The sequence below is a fragment of the Phoxinus phoxinus genome, assembly GCF_949152265.1.
Source record: "Phoxinus phoxinus genome assembly, chromosome: 16".
In the NCBI taxonomy this organism is placed as follows: domain Eukaryota; kingdom Metazoa; phylum Chordata; class Actinopteri; order Cypriniformes; family Leuciscidae; genus Phoxinus; species Phoxinus phoxinus.
In genome coordinates, this window is record NC_136891.1 from 34110003 (window position 1) to 34132400 (window position 22398).

The 22398-nt window shown below is 38.9% G+C and overlaps 2 protein-coding genes across 3 annotated transcripts in view; both read left to right on the forward strand.

Annotated features, from left to right (window-relative positions):
* The first annotated feature begins 104 nt into the window (after positions 1 to 104).
* Positions 105 to 16078, forward strand: sec63 (SEC63 homolog, protein translocation regulator). Its single transcript, XM_079584433.1, has 20 exons — positions 105 to 275; positions 1511 to 1610; positions 4121 to 4235; positions 4343 to 4455; positions 4721 to 4782; positions 4876 to 4934; positions 5054 to 5104; positions 6579 to 6687; positions 6777 to 6871; positions 6979 to 7111; positions 7391 to 7483; positions 9024 to 9169; positions 9417 to 9564; positions 11108 to 11190; positions 11471 to 11530; positions 11661 to 11828; positions 12435 to 12593; positions 12680 to 12880; positions 14445 to 14549; positions 14907 to 16078. Exons 1-20 carry the CDS (start codon positions 152 to 154, stop codon positions 15042 to 15044), a joined length of 2262 nt encoding a protein of 753 aa, XP_079440559.1. The 5' UTR covers positions 105 to 151; the 3' UTR covers positions 15045 to 16078.
* Positions 16079 to 19528: 3450 nt separating this feature from the next.
* scml4 (Scm polycomb group protein like 4) overlaps positions 19529 to 22398 on the forward strand; it is a 36218-nt gene continuing 33348 nt past the window's right edge. For both annotated transcript variants that reach the window (XM_079639763.1, XM_079639767.1), the window contains exon 1: positions 19529 to 19878. The gene's annotated coding sequence lies outside the window, so the exon portion shown is untranslated. The remainder of the gene's footprint in view (positions 19879 to 22398) is intronic.

Genomic DNA, 22398 nt, shown 5'->3' on the forward strand with positions numbered 1-22398 from the left:
ACCGGGGACTTTTATTTTGACACGCACAGCGACCGTGGCAGAGAGTGCGCGGACGCTGGCTTCCCTCTCCCGCATATGTGTCTAGTCCTACAGTGAGCGACTGTACGGCGGCAAGGCGGCTGAAAAAATCGGGGTTTAGTGCCGCTGCGAAATGGCTGGACAGCAGTTTCAGTACGACGACAGTGGCAACACTTTTTTCTATTTCCTCACGTCCTTTGTGGGACTAATAGTCATCCCAGCCACCTATTACCTCTGGCCCCGGGATCAGAATGCGGGTAAGGCCCCATATGCTAATGCACTTCCAGCTAACCAGGTGCCTGTCGCTCGCTGATCACCCTGATTACCTGATTGCCTTCTCTGCAAGGATGATTATGTTGACATTGCTGTATTTAATAAAACGAAAGCCGAGAGTAGGTCCAGTAATGACACCAAGGGCTCGGCGGAATGTTGTGTGTGGCATTAGCAGCAAGTCAACTAGACTAACGTTAGCTGGGATATTCCAGTGTTTAGAAGTGTCAGTCACGGATCCTAATGCAGACACGTATACACAAGGCTTTTCAGGGTTATATGTGAGCTTAGCTTCCATCACACACCAGCTAACATTACATCCGTGGTCCTCCGTTCAATAGGCTTGTTATGTCCTCATTTGTTTACGTTAGCAAACACAGTCAACTAATCTGGTCATATCATATAATGCAGTGGATGTTAAAAGTATTGGCATTACGTGCCACTCCCACTAATTTGTAAGCATGTTATGAAATATTTTTTCACCTTGAATTGTGCTCTTTCATGAACTCATGTTTATTTTTGATGTACATGCAACAGATAGACATGCTATTAAGTCAAACTTGATCACATCCACAGCAATAAATCCAGGCTACATATTTCTGCAGGCTACATAGAAGAAAACACACACATAAACGGACAGGTAAAAGATGACAAAAACACATTTATTTATATTTAAGAGTTAAACATTTAAGAGTATATTATATTGTGTGTAACACAAGCAACATTCCAGGAAAGCTGTAGTTTTTTGTTTTTTACAGCTCAGTAATTTCCTATCAGGCTATAAACACCACAGCTTAATTTTGTGTGTGTGTGACTGCGTATAAAACCCTCTGTCTACTAGATATTATTAACGATGGTTGGTTTTATTACACTAAAATCATTGCCTTGTCAATTTCATTTTTGTACATTTTCAGGCAGCTTTTGTAATATGGCTCTCAATGTAAGGCTCACATTCAGATAGAAATTCAAATGCCATGCCAAGTTTGCTAAACCCCACCAACTAAACAATATCATAGTACTGCCATGCTTTTTGGGCATGCTAAGACTAATATTGTGTCTTGCACGTGCACTTATATGGTAAGCATTCAGTACCATGCACTATATCAGCGTGCCGTAGCATTATTACCTGGAGCCCTCAGTGTACAGTGTGTGTGGTGGCGAGTGAGAATTAGATTTCATTGCACGATTGTCTTTTCTCATTCTTACGTAAATTAATTCACAGAGCAATTGCGGTTGAAGAGTTTACGAAGAGTTCATGGAAGATGTCTGTGGTATCGCCTTCGGCTCATGAAATCACAGCAGAGCATTGTTCCTACACTTAAGTAAGTGATTGTTTCTGTGGAAATGGTGCGTTTCATGGGAATGGCTGTGAGTGTGTGTGAGCATTAGGATTTTAACATGCATAGATTGTTGTGATTGCAGTAGTTGTATATAGTGTGCACTGGGGAACATGTGCATTTGTACAACAGCATCTGTTTACGATGATGCAGAATGTGGAGAAAAATAATTTTCCCTTTATGCATGTTATGTATATTAAAGGATATATATATAAAAAAAAGTTTAATATATTAACGTATGATGTATTTGGTGCTTGGTGTTCTGAAAACACAATTTTTTTTATTCTGAATCACCATTAAGACAGCAATTATTTCATGATTTTGTACGTTTTTGTTTGATATCACACTATTTGATTTCTGATTTTACATATAGCGATCTGCTGGTCATATAATTAGAATATCATCAAAAAGTTGATTTATTTCAAGAGTTCAACTTAACAGGTGAAACTAATATATTATATAGACTCATTACATGCAAAGTGAGATATTTCAAGCCTTTATTTGTTATAATTTTGATGATTATGGTTTATAGCTTATGAAACCCATGAAATCAAAATCTTAGAAAATGAGAATATTACATGAAATCACACAGTAATAATCACACAGTAATATGGTCACTGAACCAGGTTTGGGTCTTCTGGCAGTGTGTGCCGGTGCAAATCCTGCTGGGAAATGAAGGAAGCATGAAGTGCTCTGGACATGTCCTGTAGACGCTGCGCTGACTCTGGATTTAATAAAGCACAGTGGACCAAACTCCTCTTTTCTGAGGAGAGACACCTTTGCAACTCCAGCCGACGACACGGCTCCCCAAACCATCACGGACTGTGGGAACTTCACACTGGACTTCAAGCATCTTGGATTGTGTGTCTCTCCTCTCTTCCTCCAGACTCTGGGACGCGGTTTACAAATGAGATGCAAAGGTGTCTCTCATCAGAAAAGAGGACTTTGGTCCACTGTGCTTTATTAAATCCAGAGTCAGCGCAGCGTCGACCAGGACATGTCCAGAGCACTTCATGCTTCCTTCATTTCCCAGCAGGATTTGCACCGGCACACACTGCCAGAAGACCCAAAACCTGGTTCAGTGACCATATTACTGTGCGATTACTGTGTGATTTCATGTAATATTCTCATTTTCTGGGATTTTGATTTCGTGGGTTTCATAAGCTGTAAACCATAATCATCAAAATTATAACAAATAAAGGCTTGAAATATCTCACTTTGCATGTAATGAGTCTATATAATATATTAGTTTCACCTGTTAAAGGATTAGTTAACTTTTTAAAAAACTTTTGCTGATAATTTACTCACCCCGATGTCATCCAAGATGTCCATGTCTTTCTTTCTTCAGTGGAAAAGAAATGAAGGTTTTTGATGAACACATTTCTCCATATAATGGACGTCAATGGGCCCCAAACGGGTCAAGGTCCAGATGACAGTGTCAGCGCCGCTTCAACGGGCTTTAAACGACACCAGACGATGAATACGGGTCTTATCTAGCGAAACCATCGTCATTTCACACATAAATAATAAAGTTTAAGTTTTATAAGCACAAGCGCTCGCCTTGCTCTGTTCTGTGATGCGCGTTCGTGACGTCACGTAATACGCAGTTACGCTGTAAAGGTCTCGCTTCTGTGAAAAGTAAAACATTTCTATCCTGACGAAAAGTTTCTTTTAGGCTTTTTAATATTCCAACACCAGGATACACACACGAGATGGGCATTTTAAACGATAAACTGACACAAAAGACATTTGAATATGTGTGTATGGTCCTCCTTCCGCACATCTGTAAACACTGACTCGTCAAGCGTGACCTTTACAGCGTAACTGTGTATTACGTGACGTCACGAACGCGCATCACAGAACAGAGCAAGGCGAGCGCTTGTGCTTATAAAACTTAAACTTTATTATTTATTTGTGAAATGACGATGGTTTCGCTAGATAAGACCCGTATTCATCGTCTGGTGTCGTTTAAAGCCCGTTGAAGCGGCGCTGACACTGTCATCTGGACCTTGACCCGTTTGGGGCCCATTGACGTCCATTATATGGAGAAATGTGTTCATCAAAAACCTTCATTTCTTTTCCACTGAAGAAAGAAAGACATGGACATCTTGATGACATCGGGGTGAGTACATTATCAGCAAAAGTCTTTTTTTAAAGTGAACTAATCCTTTAAGTTGAATTCTTGAAATAAATCAACTTTTTAATGATATTCTAATTTTGTGTATTGCTGTGACACCTCAGCAATGCAGCACAGTGGCCAAAACTTATGAAATGATTAATTCTTCAGCAAAGTAATGGCCTCAGACACTTTTCAAAGCTCTGCAGGAACTATTTAAAGCACAGCTTGGATCCGATGCTTGGAGAGTTCAGACATTCTGTCTTTCATGGTTTAATCTGCTTTTTTTGGCTATTCAATCACCGTTACATACATCATCTACTGTCTATTTAATTGTGAATTGTGGTTACAAACTAAAATGAACTTTTTGTCATTTCAGAAAAGCAGCCCTGTTGTTTGGGTGGGCAGTATTTCTTCTTCTGGCCTATAAGGTGTCTAAATTAGATCGAGAGTACCAGGAGTATAACCCCTATGAGGTCCTCAACTTGGACGCGGTGAGGACGACATTCTTGCTTTCTTTCTTTCTTGTAATCTTGTTTGTCATTTGAATCTCTAAACGACGTCTCCTCAAGATTAATAGATCCACTATGTTCCTCTTTAGGGGGCATCTGTCGCTGAGATTAAGAAGCAGTACAGAGTTCTGTCTCTAAAACACCATCCAGATAAAGGTGGAGATGAGGCCATGTTCATGAAGCTCGCTAAAGCGTACTCAGCGTAAGACCCGTTTTATTCACAGTTGGCTTTTAGATTTAATGTCATGTTATTTATGGGTCTGGCAACTCATTTTTCTGTGCGAGTCAATCGTGGTATTGCAGTGTGGGATGTTTTATCTGGCACAATACAGTTCATAAAAAAGCTATTCATTAAAATGTGCTGGAATTAAATGCTTAATCTTCTTGAAATACACTTTCTATTACTTGTCAATATGGCACACTATGTAATCATCACTTTCTGAAATTGTTTTCATACTTTCGCACAGTTTGACAAATGAGGAATCACGGAAAAACTGGGAGACATATGGCAACCCTGATGGCCCAAGAGGTGATGATTTCTTTAACTTGTTAACTTATTGATTGATTGTTTAGTGTTCCCTAAACTGAAAAAAAATCTTGTTTTCATTTAACTCTTGAACAGTGACGAGTTTTGGGATCGCTCTTCCTGCGTGGATTGTTGACCAGAAAAACTCCATGCTGGTAAATTCACACACTATTGTTTTTCTCCAGCTGTCAGTTCAGTTTTAACCACATTTTAAGAGTCAACTAAAAATGATATAAATGAGTTGCAATAACTGAGTTGCAATAACCTTTCACAGGTGCTGCTGGTCTATGGGTTGGCTTTTATGGTCATTCTGCCTGTGGTTGTGGTAAGCTAGATCAATAACTTAAGTTAACCCCTTATATTGGCATCACAGCCATTACATATTTAAAACAGTAATATCCTATACTAAACCTAAACTAATCTTGACTAACTATATATCATTTGAAAGCTTACAATCTCTAGTTTACATATTTGGTGACTGGTTTTTAAAATAAATGACAGAGGAGCCGTAATTGATCAATTTGCAACAAGAATATGTTCATCCTCCTGAGGCGTGTTCAGACCTTTATTTTGAAATAGTGATGAACATGAAAAATCATGAAAGAATGGTAGAAACCTCCGTTTGTTTTCATGCCAAGAGTTCAAAAGATAGCATCCATTCGATTATTTTAGACAAAAAGGTCTGAAAATGTTTTGAATATAAAAATATATAATAATAGATTCAGCATTAGTGATGTGTCAGCGAGCTATAATGCACATACGTGATCTTCTGTGTTTCTTAGAGGTTGAGTTCATTTCAAAATCTGCCAAACTTCCTATACTACTTCTGAATAGGATGTCTACTTCATAAATTGTATGAAAATTGTAAAAATAATGGTTCAGACTCAAACCACATATGGAGATGGAGGCGCCCTTATATGGTCAGTAATGTCCACTAGTGGAGAAGTGTGGTACTGCGCCCAAACTAAATCTCACTGAACGCTCATTTTCTGAGATATCAACCTAACATTTGAAACACAACTTGTTCAGATTTTGGGCTTTGATTATTTTTTTTGTTGTTGCATTTTTAGAGTCCACCAGGTTTTGAAAATATATATTTTATATAAAATATGAATAACTAAATTTTTTACATTGTCATAAACTCAAACTTCTATAACTTTTTTCTGTTTAACTTTCTTAATTTATTTCACGTCTACAAAAATCTGCCAAATATATTCTTTAAAACAATACCAATCTTACATCTATATTCCAAAGCATTCTTGAATTACAACCATTTAAGTTCAGAATGTGCATTTTCATGTCTATTAAAAAAAGGGGGTGACACTTAAGGGGTTAATAGAACACATGTACACTACTGTTCAAAAGTTGGAATGTGTTTGAAAGAAGTTTCTTATGTTCACCAGGACTGCATGTGTTTGATCAAAAATAAAGTACCAATAGTGATATTGTGAAATATTATTACAATTTAGAATAAGTGTTTTCTATTTTTTATATATTGTAAAATTGTATTTATTCCTGTGATGACAAAGCATCATTACTCCAGTCGTCAGTGTCACATGATCCTTCAGAAATCACACTAATATCTAATTGAGTGCGCAAGGAATATGTCTTATTATTATCAATGTTGAAACCGATGTTTAAATGACTTTAATGTTGCTTTTGATCAATTTAATGGTTCTTAAGTCGAATAAAAAATATAAATTCATTAAACATTGTTGGGTTGTTGTACAGGCATTTTAGAAACTTCCATTGATTAATATTCTTATAAACACTATATTCATGTGTGCATGTGTGTTTAGGGCACATGGTGGTACCGCTCCATCCGCTACAGTGGGGATCAGATCCTGATCAACACAACTCAGCTTTTTATGCACTTTATGTACAAAACACCTACAATGAACATGAAACGTAAGTGCACACCTAGACGGACGTAAGGTCACCATTCAGAGAACTGCTTTATGACATGTTTCGTGACCGAGTCTCTCTCTCTCTGGCAGGATTGGTGATGGTGTTGACGGCAGCGTTTGAGTTTGATCCTCGTAGTAACAAAGAGGCCATTATAAGACCGACAGACAACATAGAAGTTCCCCAGGTACAATGTTCCTCAAACATTTATATGCATTTTGTGTGTGCAGAAGATTTAAGAGCGCTTGTGGATCATGATCATATCGAAAACATAATGTTTGTTCCTGTGTGCAGTTGATTCGGGAGCTGGGGAACATTAATGTGAAGAAGAAGGAGCCTCCGTTCTGCTATCCCTACAGCCTGAAGGCCCGAGTCTTATTACTCACACACCTCGCCAGGATGGACGTGTCTGAGGACATAGAGGAGGGTATGCATTCACACACACCTCTCAAGTGTCGACATGTATTCCTGTAAGATAATATCTGTCTAATATAAAAATCATTACATTTATGCATTTGGCAGACGGTTTTATCCAAAAGAATTCAAGCTTTACATTGCAAGTATGTGCGCTCCTTGGGAATCAAACCCTTGACTTTATCGTTGCTAATGCCACGCTCTGCTAGTTGAGCTAACCGAACTGTATTATCATTGCAAATAATTTAGGGTTTTTAATGTGAATTCATTGGTAGTTTTGTATCTCCTGCAGATCAACGGTTTGTGGTGAAGAAGGGCCCTGCGTTACTGCAGGAAATGATCAATGTTGGCTGTCAACTCACTATGATGGCAACCAGTAGAGGAGGTAACTTCAAAACAATGTTTTCAAATATTGACTGATGGACTATATACATATACACTACAGTTCAAAAGTTTGGCATCCAGTATGATTTTTTTATTTGAAAGAAATTAATATTCAAGAATGCATTCAATTGATTAGAAATGGCAGTAAAGACTTTAAATAATTACTAATAAAAAATAATCCTATTTCAAATAAATGCTGTTGTTTTGAACTTTCTATTAATCGAAGAGCCCTGAAGGTAAATGTATCATGGATCCCACAAAAAGCTGTTTTCAACATTGATGATAATAATAAATGTTAGAATGATTTCTGAGGGATCATGTGACACTGGCTGTGTTTACACTTGGCATTAACATGCGCCCTGTATCCGGATGTTGTCCACACACACATTGAAAAGACGAGTGTAAACGCGCTTCTGATGGGAAAGTTCTCGATGAGCGTGTGCAGGTCCAGAGGGAGTCGAGGACGCATTGTGATCGGATCTCAGTGTAATGTAAACGCAATCCAACCGGCGTGTGTGTGTGTGTGTGTGTGTGTGTCTGCATTCACAAGTGGACGTCATAAATCTCCCCACGTGCTGTCAGAAAATAATGACCAGATGCAGTTTAGACAAGAAATTAAACTTATTTGAACCTTACAATAAATGTCAATATTTAAAACAGTTTATTTAGACTCACATGATACTGTGTGTGTCATTTTTAATTTTAATTGTGCAACATTATCTGATGGCCTGTGCAATCACATCTGTGATCATGAGATCTTAATGAAGAGCGTGCGCTGCTTTGCCAGAGGAATAATGGGAATAAACTTTCTATTTTTTTATGTTTTAAATGTTTAATTTTTTTTATTGTTTCATCATGTTTATTAATTTCCCATATTGCACGCTATAACCTTAAACCCAGATGATCGATGATGTGACTTGTTTAACATGATCAACCCAGTTATTTTTGTATGATCAACTCTGGAAATAATCCTCATTCAAAAAGCGTAATTTGATCTAAGACTGGAGATTGCACAGGAAAGTAAAGTGAGTGAGTGAACGCAATTGGGACATTGATTCATTTGTATAATCTTTACTCTTACTTTGGTGTCGTGCTACAGACCTAATTTAAATATTATTCAGGAAGCAGAAATCCGTTCGGTTATCCAGATACAGAGGCTACTTAATACGAACAAATGTAAACGCACCGTGTCCTGATTGGCTAATGATCCGATCTGCTTGATCCATCATGGTGATCGCATGTTAATGCCAAGTGTAAACGCAGCCATTGAAGACTGGAGTAATGATGCTGAAAATTCAGCTTTGCCATCACAGGAATAAATGAAGTTTTAAAATTAAATTAAAACACAAAATTAATTTAATTTTTTTTTTTTTTTACAATATAACAGTTTTTTTTACTGTTTTAATCAAATAAATGCAGCCTCGGTGAGCATAAGAGACTTCTTTTTAAAACATTTAAAAATCTTTCTGATTCCAAACTATAGAACACTGGTGTACATGAAGTATCATACATGATTAAAACATGGTTGTGTTTGATTCCAGGGCTTCGGGCCCCCAGGCTGACGTCCATAGAGAACTGCATGAAGCTGTCTCAGATGGTGGTGCAGGGACTGCAGGAGGCCAAGTCTCCTCTGCTGCAGCTGCCACACTTCGAAGAGGAGCACCTCCGATACTGCATCTCCAAAAAGGTACATCATTCTCAGCACATAAGAAGATCTGTTAGGGCAATTGTGTTGTGTTTATATTATACTATAGTATAACTAATTAAGAACTGTAAATCCATGCATACTAATAGTTAGGGCTGTGAGGGAATCTGCTACATCAGTTATAGTTGCACTTTGCAGGCTGTTTTTCTTCATAATAAGTTTAATACAAACCATAGTTACATACCCCCACTTAAACTATTTCCTAATATCGTTCCTCTCTGATTCTCAGTATAAGGTGCGGACGTTGCAGGATCTGGTCAGTCTGAAAGACTCTGACAGGAGGAACATGCTGAGATTCCTTGGGGATGAGAAGTATGATGAGGTCATGGTGGTCCTCGGGAGCTTCCCCTATATCAACATGGAAACTAAACTTCAAGGTTTGTCAGCGTGTTTGTGCAGTCTTAGGCCCTGTTTACACGAGAACGAAAAACGTAAAAATATTGTATCGGATGTGCCTTTCGTTTACACGGCGACGGCGTTTTTGGGGCTTAAAAACGCACAAAAGTGAAACCGCCCTCCAGAGTTAGGGTTAAGATCTTAAAAACGCTCCACCGTCGCGTTCCCGTCTAAAGGGTAAAAACGGGGGTTAAAGCAGCAGCTTTACCGTATTAAACATGACAAACTGTGTCAGTGTCTCTTTCACTTTCAGTGCTCCACATCGCCACCTAGCCGTCTGGAGTGCACACTACATCCAATCTCACACACTTTTGCGTCACCATATGCACGCAGATTTCCCCCCATAACGCTCGTCTAAACGCAGAATAAAAAGTGATACCGCAACGCCACTTTTGTGTTTTCTCTTCAGATCGCTTCCGTGTAAACATAGCCTCACTGTGCGTTCACACCGGACGCGAATAGCGCGTCAAATTCACGCCTGCCGCATCTAGTTTGACGCTTGAACATTTTTTACGCCTCGGACGCGCGTCAATTTCGCTCCAAACGTAAAAAGCAAGCGTCCGAGGCGAAATCCGCTTCTTCTGGGAGAGGAAAGTGCTACGCGGGAAATTTAAAAATACTACTGTTATTGTGTCACGAAATGTAGTTTTAAGAGTTGTTCAGTCGAGAATGTAGTCGTTTAAAGCTCAAATCTGTGGTTTATTTATGAAGATAGCGCCTATTTAAAAAATGTGATCTGCCGTTTCGGAGTTGTGCGATCCAGGCGATCAGCGGCGCTCAGCGCTCATGTAACCCGCTGGAGCCGCCGCACCTCGGCTAGTCCTCCTGACGTCTGCCGCTGGTGAACGAGACATGTTTAAATTCACAATCTATAGCTTCGTTCTATTATATGAAACATAAGTTAAAATACATTAATGACTCGTTATAACGTCGGTCAAACGACTTCTTTAATTAACGTTATGTGAGTTTTTCTTCATCTCATTCAGAAATATGACTGCAAGTGTTCAGTGTCACATTCATAGTTAACATCTGAACAATGTCATTCCTTCTTTCACGCGGGCATTTAGTCATTACAAAATAAGTTATTGAGGCCAAACATTTAAAATGACATTATAATTAGAAAATCGGGCCTTCCCCCGTTTATCACGTCACTTCACCACGTGACAGCAGCAAGCAGGCTCCGATTGGTTAATGCGGCGCGGATTGACGCAGAAGTTCAGATTTTTCAACTCGGGCGGCAGACGCGAATTTGCGTCAAACGCGTGAATGCACAAAAAGCACTACATAAAATAATTCGCGCTTAACGCATCAGACGCTCAATTCGCGCGAACGAGGCGTATTCGCGTGTACCGCGCCGCACTCTACGCCTCATTCGCGCCGCAGAAATTTGACTTTGACTTAACATTGGAATCACTCACGCCTGACGCGCTATTCGCGTCCGGTGTGAACGCACCATTACATTCAATAAAAACAATATGTGTGATTTACAGACTTTAACTCTGTGTATGTTTCATCACTCTACAGTGTTGGACGATGAAGATAGCCATAACATCACAGCAGGATCCATTGTCACAGTTACGGTTACCTTGACAAGGAAGAGAATGTGTGTAAGTAGTATATATACAAGAATATCTCATGGGCCACCATTTCTCACCCAGATGTTTACTTGAAGAGGGTGTGTTATGTATATATTATGCGTATTGATTATGGTCATGGAAAGGCCATTGGTACACACATTGCAGTTGCACCAGTCTTCCACAAGAGGCCAATGCTGAGCTTGCTTTTTGTTTTTGAGAATTTATTTCAGCAAGACAATCATATTTGACCAAAAACAGTCTTTATTATTTGACTTCTTTATGCACAACAACATTGTAAATTTGTGTTTAGGAGATGTTCGAGAAAGAGGAGAATGCACCTCTTCCTACAGAGGAAGCGAATACAGAGGAGGTAGCAATGCTTTTAAGTTACACTTTAATCAAACACACAATTATAATGACTTAAATATGCACATTTGCATCTTGCTATTTGCTCATCATCATGTTTGAACGTTTTAAAATGCTTAATTTGTCATTTGCAGCAAGGTGATGCCAAAAACAAAGCAAAAGTTTGGCAAAATAAGAATAAAGGAGCTAAAAAAGCTGCTAAGTCCAAAAAGAAGAAACTGACTAAGAAGAAACCAGTCACCCAACAGCAAGCAAAAGGAGACAAGACAGCCAAACAGGCCAATGGCAACGTGGCAGGAAATGTAAGGAACTTTGTTTATATTATTCAGCGGTACAGCTTTTCTTTTGATAAAAATAACCTTCAGTTTTACAGTACAAAAGATCGAGATTAATTTTTAATTAACACTTCTTTTTATTAAGCAAGGATGCATTAAATTGATGCATGAAAGTGACAGTAAAACATTTATAGTCATACAAAATATTTGTATGATGTGACCATGTGACCAAACGATGTGACCAAATGCTTTCCATGCATCAAAGAAATCTGAAAAACTGATTTTAACATTGATAATAGTAAATATTAGAATAATTTCTGAAGTACCATGTGACACTGAAGACTAGAGTAATGTCTGCTTTGCCATTACAGAAATAAATTACACTTTAAAATGTATTAAAATAAAAAACTGCTTTTCTTAATACCAATAATATTTCACAATCAAACAAATGCAGCTTTAGTGAGCATACGAGACTTCTTTAAAAGAAAATATATATATATATCTTGCCATCCCCAAACTTGGTAGTGTAATATACGTTATATTCATTCATAGTCTTACTTTAATGCTAATTTTCTGATATTATTGACAGCAACCACAAATCTTTCATCCCATTGCATGTGTGTTTGTTCACAGGAAGTTGCTCCATCAAAAGAGGAAGAGGAGGATCTCTCTGATAAAGGCAGCGAGTCTGACGAAGCCGAGGGGAATAAGGACTCGCCCAGCGAGAGAGACGAGGAGAGTGACAAGCAGAGCGACACGGAGTTGGACGAGATTGCCGGAGATGATGAGGAGGTGTGTGTCCTAACCCTCGGATGAGTGACCGCTGATGTCCGTTAGTGCAGTGCAGCTTTCCATAACCGCACGTCTGTTTCCTATAGGAGTGGGAGGCGCTACAACAGAGCATTCAGCGGCGCGAGAGAGCGCTACTGGAGACCAAGTCTAAGGTCACACACCCCGTCTACAGCCTGTACTTCCCTGAGGAGAAGCAGGAGTGGTGGTGGCTCTACATCGCGGACCGGAAGGAGCAGACTCTGGTGTCGATGCCGAACCATGTGTGCACACTCAAAGACACTGAGGAGGTGAGGACCGCTCCTGTCTGTCCGTCACTGCTTTATGTTCAGGAAAGTGGAAAGAGGTGAAAAGAACGGATGACATTGTGTTGCTCATTGTTCTGATGGTCTTGGAATTTTAGTATATCCAGGTGTTTTTCTTCAAGTCTTTCAATAGGAAAACCAAGGCATTTAGAACTGGACTAATAACATAAACAAATCACTAAAATGAATTGCAATATGATGTGCCATTTTAATACAGGGTCCCCGCGGATCCTCTTAAAAGGTCTTAAATTAGATTTTACAAATAATCTTATTTTTACTTATGAAAGGTCTTCCATTTTAGATGACACTTAGACATATCTAAATGCTTTCCACATTAAAACTATCTAATTAGCGTACGGATTATTTTTATTATTCTATCTTCGTGGATTTGCTTGTTCACGTGACAATTCACATCATTTATGGCAGCGTATTAGCCTACGTCTGTCTTTTTGACTGAAATCCGCGTTTTTAAATGAATCATTTTAATGATTCAATGACCAATCACTTGTTTTTCTGAATGAATCGGCCGTTTGAAGAAGTCGGCTGAATAAGTGATTCCAACAACTCGCTTATTAAGACAGTGACTTACTGCCACCTACTGCCGATTTTAGATCATATTTAAAGTACCCTTTAATTCAAACGTTACATTTATAAATCATTTCATATTTAAATATTGAATAGCTTTATTTATGCAAGTGTAAATGAAGTGTAAATATAGTAATGCCAGTTCGGATGCCGCTTCTGTCACCTCTGCACTGCAAGGATGGATTTTAATTGAATGATTTAATTTGACATTGGTACTGTCTTATTCTAATATCATTTAATTTCAATGTTAGAATTTGACATAAAAGGTGATGCATACCTCTAAATACGTTTAGAAAAAGTTTCCATATATAGGGGTAAAAGCCCCTGGAAATCAATTTAAGGTGGTAAATATTGCCCCTTAATAATTTTTTTAATTTCGGTCACTACTGTAAACTGACCACTGCATAGAATATGCAAAATATGAATATCTTTGTTAGTCTGCTATCAACAACAGGCCTAAACCAGCCATGGTACCAGACAGTACAAAATCAGTAAAATATCATCTAATGATACAAAACTTTTAAAATATCGAGATATATTTTTGTCAATATTGCACACCCCTAATGTATGGTATTAATTTTGATTTTTTTCAGGTCTTAAAAAGCCTTAAATTTGACTTTAAAAAATTTGCAGCTACCCTGTAATATAGTCAAATGGAAGAATAATAGTGTGTGTGTGTGTGTGTGACTGGCTGAATGGCGCTAGCTTCAGAGTCTCCTGCGCTGCAGTTTTCCCCATAGCCTGTTGCCAGGCAACTCCACACTGCAGTCTCGTCTGGTCACAGGACGGCCAGATGCCCGTCATAATTCTGTCTGACACACTGAGTGCTTCCTCTCTGTGAGGAGCATGAGAATGCACGGATGTAAACAAAAGGGTCATAAATCAGCCCATATTTCCCAATTACTCCTCCGTGCCGAGTTGTGTGAAGTGACCAATGATTGTGTAAACTTCCTGTGTGCCTCAGGTTGAGCTGAAGTTCCCCGCTCCGTCCAAAACCGGAAACTATCAATATTCTGTGATTCTCAGATCAGATTCATTCATGGGATTAGATCAGGTCAAGCCTCTCAAGGTCAGTGTTTTTCATTCTCTCCTCTTTGGAAATGCTCTTTCTTATTTGTTAAATCATACAAATGTTTGTTGAAATATTTGATGCAAAAATATACACACACTGGGGTCGATTTAAGGTTTGCACTTTGTTTCATTTTTAAGGTTTAAAGTCTCTTATCCTCAACAAATCTGCATTAATTTGATCAAAAATACAGTAAAACAGTAATGCAAAAATATTATTATAATTGAATATAACCGTTTTCTATTTTGAATGTAATTGTGTGATGGCGAAGCTGGATTTTCAGCAGCCATTACTCCACTTAGTCAATATGTACATGCATCTACTATAATCTTTGGTCCTGATCTTGTTTGGTTTTAGCTGGAGGTTCACGAGGCGAAGGCCATGTTGGATAACCACCCCCAGTGGGACATCCCAGAGACTGAGGAAGAAGAGGACGACCCCGAGGACAGCGATGGCATTGAGGAGTCCGAGGAAGACGAAGAAGACAACGACTAAACCAGTCACTTCATGCAAACTTGAGCACAGCTCATACACCCATGTGCCCACTCATGCGTGCACACACACACACACACACACACACACACACACAGCCCCAGACCGTTGCCGTCTTCTGGGCCGCCACACACCGGAGGCAAACAGGAGACCAGGACGTTGACGCCCCTCTTCCTGTTTAAAACCCTCATGAATCACAAATCTGTCTGAACCGTTTATTTTGCCAATCAAAACAAGACTTGAGGAACTGTTGGTTATCTCTCCCTGCGTTCATCCAGGCGTTATCGGTGGGATGTCCCAGTGGTTGTGTGTGGGGTCCAGCTGTGTTTCATATTCCTCTCCACCTGACGGAAAACATGTCTGACCAACCAATGCGTCGGGAAAAATAAAAACCAGAGTACCGCTGAAAAATCACACACCTCACGACTGTCATTTTTCAATGTCATGTCCGTTTATGCTTCAAGGGGGTTTTCTACCTTATCATTTTGTAGTTTTATGTAGTTTATTAGATATTAAATTTGCCAGGTGTTTCCACTTTGACGAGGCCGTGTGCCGTGTAACCTGGAGTGAGCTCAAGGACTGAGCCGGAGTTATGGCCGAAGAGCCGTGCAAATCCAATACATTTATAAATCTCATCTATCAGAACTACTGTTCACGAGCGCAGGTTATCTCCGCCTCACCGACACTGCAGACATTCCACAGCCGGGTCTACGGTGAGCCTGATCGAACCGTTAATGTTGCTTTAAAGGAGAACTCCGCTCTTTTTTAACATTGAGCTCAATTTTGAGTAAATTTGGAGTGCTGTCAATACAGAGAACAACGACAAACATCGGTGTTGCCTACAGCGTGTTATCCTCTTTTTAAAATGTGCACCCTGTTGACTTGAATGGGGCAAGTTATAAACCTGCTTTTATCCTCTTATCATCCTTGATGTGTCATTACAAGTGTCCAGCCATGTTAGACGAGTCCTTCAGAGTGAACACGGTGAATCTGACTGCAGGAGATGTGAAAGATATTAATAAAAATGATGTTAATTCAACAAGCGCACATACATGTATTTACTTCCTGTTTTCGGTGGAAGTCCACAGTAGTCGACTGTCGAGGTCACGTGCGTGATCATAGGTAACTAAGCAACAGTGGAGACTCAGACTGACAGCTGTCAGCCGAAGACGGTGATGTGTGGTGTTTGGAGAATATCAGCTCTGATGGATATTTGTAAAAAAAATCATCTTAGTTACCTATGATCACGCACGTGAACTCGACAGTCGACTACTGTGGACTTCCACCGAAAACAGGAAGTAAATACAGGTCTGTGCGCTGGTTGAATTAACATCATTTTTATTCATATTTTTCACATCTACTGCAGTCAGATTCACTCGTGTTCACTCTGAAGGAATCACTCAACATGGCTGCGCACTTGTAATGACACATCAAGGATGATAAGAGGATAAAAGCAGGTTTATAACTTGCCCCATTCAAGTCAACAGGGTGCACATTTTAAAAAGAGGATAACACGCTGTAGGCAACACCAATGTTTGTCGTTGTTCTCTGTATTGACAGCACTCCAAATTTACTAAAAATTGAGCTCAATGTTAAAATTGACCGGAGTTCTCCTTTAACTAGTGTTCGCTTCACAAATAGGCAGTAGATATCAGACTGATTTCTTGCCACTGTATTAACATGGCCTAATTTCTTTTTAAACTCCCTCTAGGACAATATTGAAATGTGAAAATGTCCCCCTGATATATTTGTTGAACTGGAAACAGAAAGTTCAGTGCAGTGGTGCCAGCGAGCCTGTGTTTCCAGCGTGAGTGTACACCAGTACACCAGTACACCAGTACAGGGCTTCCCATCAGTGTGTTGGCCACAGGGCTTAGAACGGCAGGTTGGTGGAAGTTAAACCAAAAAATAATAATATAAAATGACATACAGGCTTTTGGCTTCCCATGGATTTTAATTCCTCAATTATTGATAGTTTAGCTTGACTTTTTTAATATATATATATAATTGTTTTACATTCCACTCTCATCAAATATGAATGCCTTATTCAATGTATAAAATTTGTAGTGGCCACAAATATTGCAAATGGTTTGTGATGTAAAAACACCAAAATAAGTGATGGGAATAATTGAGGGTCAGTGTTTATTTCCGTAAGTTTATTTTTTTGGCAAGAGGGCTTAAAATTAAGGGTAGATTTATTTTATTTTTTTTTTGGGGGGGGGGGGGGGGGGGGGGTATTATTATTTTCTTTCCATTTAAATGTTATTTTGCACCAGTGGACGGTCTGACAGCGTATTGGAAGTGTTTGTGAAAATGCTAGTCTGTTTATTTATCAGTCAGTGGGAGAGGTGAACAATTATTTGAAATGTAGAAATGCGTATTAAATGATAATCTCTCAATTTATTGTTCAAAAAAATTTTTTAAATCATGAATTTATGACAGGAAATTGAATTTTCTTGTTGGTTCCCAATAGCTAATGTATGTATTTTATAGTTACATTTGGAAAATTGGAAACTTATTTCCCCTCGCGTTCATTAGCATAAACACAATCTTTATTGACACAGGGAAAGTGTCTTATTCTGGCTGCATGTAACTCACACGTTCACAACCAATTTGATCAAATAATAAAGGTTTTACAGATAAATAGACATTTTAGTATTATAGCTCCTAAAAAAGATTGTAGCCTCAGATTTGGTGCTGTGACTGAAGCGCACAGATGATGGGACATGTCTCACACACACAGAAACTCACCGGCCAGGAAAGGGTGAATTGCCTAGTAAACAGTATCTGCCACTTTTGTTTACAAGAAAACTGTCAATGTAAATGGAAAATATATATTATTTGTATTTAAATAATTTCAAATAAAATAACTTTTTAAATGATTTTCTTTTTGATTACACATGATTGAACACTGCATCATTCTTTGATAAATAATACATGGTTTTATAGACTGAGCTTTATTTGTCTGAAGGTATGAGGCCCTTTGGAGATTTCTTTTCTTCTTAATTTCCCATGACATTTGCATAAACATTTTGAACAAATATTTGTTAAATATTATAGAAAAGACAATGAAAGTTAGTTTAAAGTGCTACAAAAGAGGCTGGTGAGCTGAGATTGGTCTGTGAAGTCTATACATCCCGTTTATATACACACAGTTTTTGCCACTTCTATATGAGGCTCATATAATGGGTTTGGCTACACACACTCTCAAATAAGCCATTTGGACTTTGAATTTGATTATTTGAGTTAAACGAGAAACAAATGCAAAAACGTCTAGATTTTGTTGAATGTTAAAAGCAGCAATCACAATTTAGCCTACAATGTATTGTTGTTGTTTTTAATACTGAGAGTATATTCCTAAATATTTTATAGCCCGCTCATCGACATTTAACGCCTTTCTATATATTTTTTGCCGTTATAAGGAATTTAATGTATTAAATAATCAAGTGTGCAGCTTAAAGTCTTCACGCGCTGACACGTCAACATGTTATTATTATTTAGGCCTATTAAAAAAACGAATGTGGACAATATTCGCTCTATATAGACAATATCTATATTCGCGCCATGCTTTAGATAAAAACGGGTTTCCGTGCTAATAAAGGCTCTGTGAGAAGCTCATATTTGCTGTATTTTCCTCATTTTGACCCCGTAACACTGACTGATGCTCTATTTCTGCAGTGCTAAACTAACATCAGTGTTCGTCCCATGACCTTGAGAGGCTTCCCGGACAGGTTGCGATACATATTCAACACCCAAATCCCATATTATTATTTTCTCTCCTCCCCCTGATGGCTAAATGACCACAAAGAACATTGAAATACATTTTCAAAAAAATGAATTAAATAAATAAATAAAGACGAATAGGCTAATCAACTCAATGCACGAAACAACACAAATTAAACGCATTTTTTTATTCTGTGCAATAAAAAAATAAAAAAAGATTATCTCAACACCAAATCATTTGAGTTCTTAATTTTTTTTACTATTAATTGTGCATGTTCAGCTGAATGCGGGCAGAATTAAGGGGTTGTATAGACGACTGTTGGTGAATTGAGCTTACTGTAATTTAAAATAAAATTTGCAGTGAAAAGAGCTATGTTGTTGTAGGCTATGTAGGCCTATTTATTTGATTTGATTTTATTTTTAATCCGAAACTGATAAATTTAATTAAAGTGAGCTTGTGCAGTGGGGTTTTAGGACAGTTGATGCTATAGCTACATTTTAAGACAATTACACCGATTCTCCTGTATTTTCTTCCTTATGAGTCAGTTGACAAGATAAAAACAACAGTTAAAAAATCTAAAGTTAATAAACGTGGAACACTGCTTTATTACCGGATCGGAAACACTGTTTAAAATAGCTCACAATCCTCCACGGAATTTCACAAAGCTTCATGTGGGTTCAAGTGGGTTTGTTCCAAAACACACGAGTGGTTTCCAGCTCTCTCTCACACTCTCACACACACACACACACACACGCGCGCAGTTTTTATGCAATAGATTTTGGGATACAGTCGGATATCCTGGCTGGGTGTTTCTACATGGTTTTGCATACCTAGGCGAAATAAATAAACGCTTCTCCACACCCCGTGCCTGGCCGTTTAATGAGGTCCCCGGGGTGCGGGTCAGCTCGGCCCCGTGTCTGCGTGCAGCGGAACCGGCTGTTCGGTGTTTAGCTCCCGGAGCCCGGCCGCGGTCCTCGCGCGAACTCACTCCTGCACCGGCGGCGCGCGGAGAAATCGAGCCCGCAGTCCCGCTGCTGCTGTCGGGCACAGAGTCCTGCACGACTCGGACAAACAGACGGACGACAGCCCGAGCGGAGCCGCCGACCAGCAGAGGTAAATCAGTCGCCAGTCGGCATTCGCTGCTTTCCCGAGTGGATGTTTGCTGTTGTCAGCGTCATTCGAGACGCCAAGTTCGTGCAAATATGAAATGGTCACTGCGATACTGTCCGACTGGTGATTAATGAACATTATAGACGCTAATAATTGTGATAACTTACTGTTCATTACACTTCTGTCTGTTTATCTGAGTATCTTGAAATAAGATTGCACTTAATATTGATTTTCTTTTTAGGATAACTTATGACTTTTAACTATTATGTCTATTTGTATTGTTTTTACAATGCATTTATGATGTTAACTGTAGCACTTTGAGATTTGCTCCAAATGTAAAGTGCATTACAAATAAAATATATATTAGCCTATTATTATATCGCTGGGACAGATTATTTTAATGACGTCTTTGAATGTTTGCTACTTTGAATCTGCAGAAAAGCTAATTTATTTATTTCATTCTAATTATACTAAGAAATATTTATAAAATATGAAATTATATTTTATCTGAAGATCAGTTTTAATGACACCCTCATGTTTATCCTACACAGCAATGAGATTAAATGGAGAAGAATGCTTAAATCTCCTGCTTTTCAGATTTTCTGAAGAGAAAATGACCCTAGCAATCTCACATGAGTTTCAGAAGAGATCTCGGCTCACACTGGCAAGATACCAAACACTGTCTGCAATTAAAAGCCAGAGATTTTTATATGACCTCAAAGATTTCCCATCAAATTATCTGAGCCATGAATGAATCCACATTAGGACATTTCTGAGGCGAAGTTGATACTTGAATGCAACATTACAGCGATCTCCGTTATCTCCTGATTTATGAAAGAGGAACCTCTGGGTAATAAACATTTCCTCTGGCTACGGTTGTTTATGTGTCTTGCTCCACTGGGACAACTTGCCCCACCTGTGCTTGCTTCTGTTGTGCTGGCAATGTCCCTGAAGTACTGAAGGCCCTCAGCCTGATGGGGTTTGTGAATAAGAAAGATGAATATGGTTAGCCTATACTATTTTGCATTCAGTAAACTACATTTTGCATGATTTTTTTTTTTTTACTTTAATTACATGAAACGTTGTAGTCATGATTTCTAGCAGTCATCATTTTGGGATAATTATTAATCGCCCAGTAATGTTTTAAAAAAAAAAAAAAAGCAACGTCAGGGATTAAGCACGTCTGAAATGTCTCCTGTGGAAGGTCGCTTTCCCCCTTGACACACACACACACACACACACACACACACACACACACACGCACACACACACGCACACACACACGCACACACACACACACACACACACACACACACACACACACACACACACACACACACACACACACACACACACACACACACACACACACACACACACACTTAGACAATGCAGTGGTGTGTGTATTAACAGACCCTCAGGCACTGTGTCAGAGTGAATAAGTGGATACACACATTCTTTATTATTGAACCAAATAAGCCACTAGAGATGACTGTGTGAAAGTGTGTTTGGTTACAAGGTTATAAAAACACGCTGGCGTCACGGAGAACTTCAGGGTCACGCAGACACAGCCCTGTCCTCTACAGTTTACGGTTCATTTGAGGAAACACCACTGCAGGATAGATCAATCATTTAGTGTTGACCTAGTGTTGAGGAATCAGAGATATCAGTGGATATAGAGCTCCACACACCCCGTCCTGGTCTGGAACGGGTCCTGAAATAAGACTATTGTGGAGTAATTGGCCCAAAAGTGGCTAATCTTCTTCTTTATATGTGTGTGTGTCAGAGACAGAGACACTACCTTTCCAAGTGCCGGCAATCTTCTGAAGTGCTTCTTGAGAGTATGATTACAATTGAGATTGAGCTGAAATTTTAGAAGAACCTGAAGGTCATTTAGCCACGAACTCCCCTACACTCTACAAAATGCTGGGTTGTTTCAAGCCAATTTTGGGTCAAATATGGACGGACCCAAATGTTGGGTTAAAAATGTAATTAAAAAATTTAACCCAACGGCTGGGTTTGTCCATATTTGACCCAAAATTGGGTTGAAACAACCCAGCATTTTTTTAGAGTGCACCACTGTCAGACGCTCCCCGTTTCTGAGTGCACTATTCCCCACAGTTCCTCTTTTATACGTGTCTTTCTTCTAAATCCGGCCTTCTGCCCCGTGTCTCAACCTCCTGAGATATTCAGATATGTCTCCTATTCTGGAAACACATTAAAGCTGGAAGAAGTGAATATTTCTCAGTGAGAGTGTAGTCCAGAATGAAATGCAGTCTTGTTGTTTTGATGACTCAGCAGAATATCACTGATAGTGGAGGTCAGAAGGAAGGGTTATGTCAGTTGTGTTGCGGGTCAATTTGACCCGTTTCGATTTTCTATTCGATTTTTTTTCTTGATATATTTTGACTTTTTCTCATTTATCATCATGAACATGCATGCAAAGTTTCAACATGCTGATGTGTTTTGATATACACAAACAAAACAGTCGTGCTGCTTAATATTTTTGTGAAAAGTTTTTTT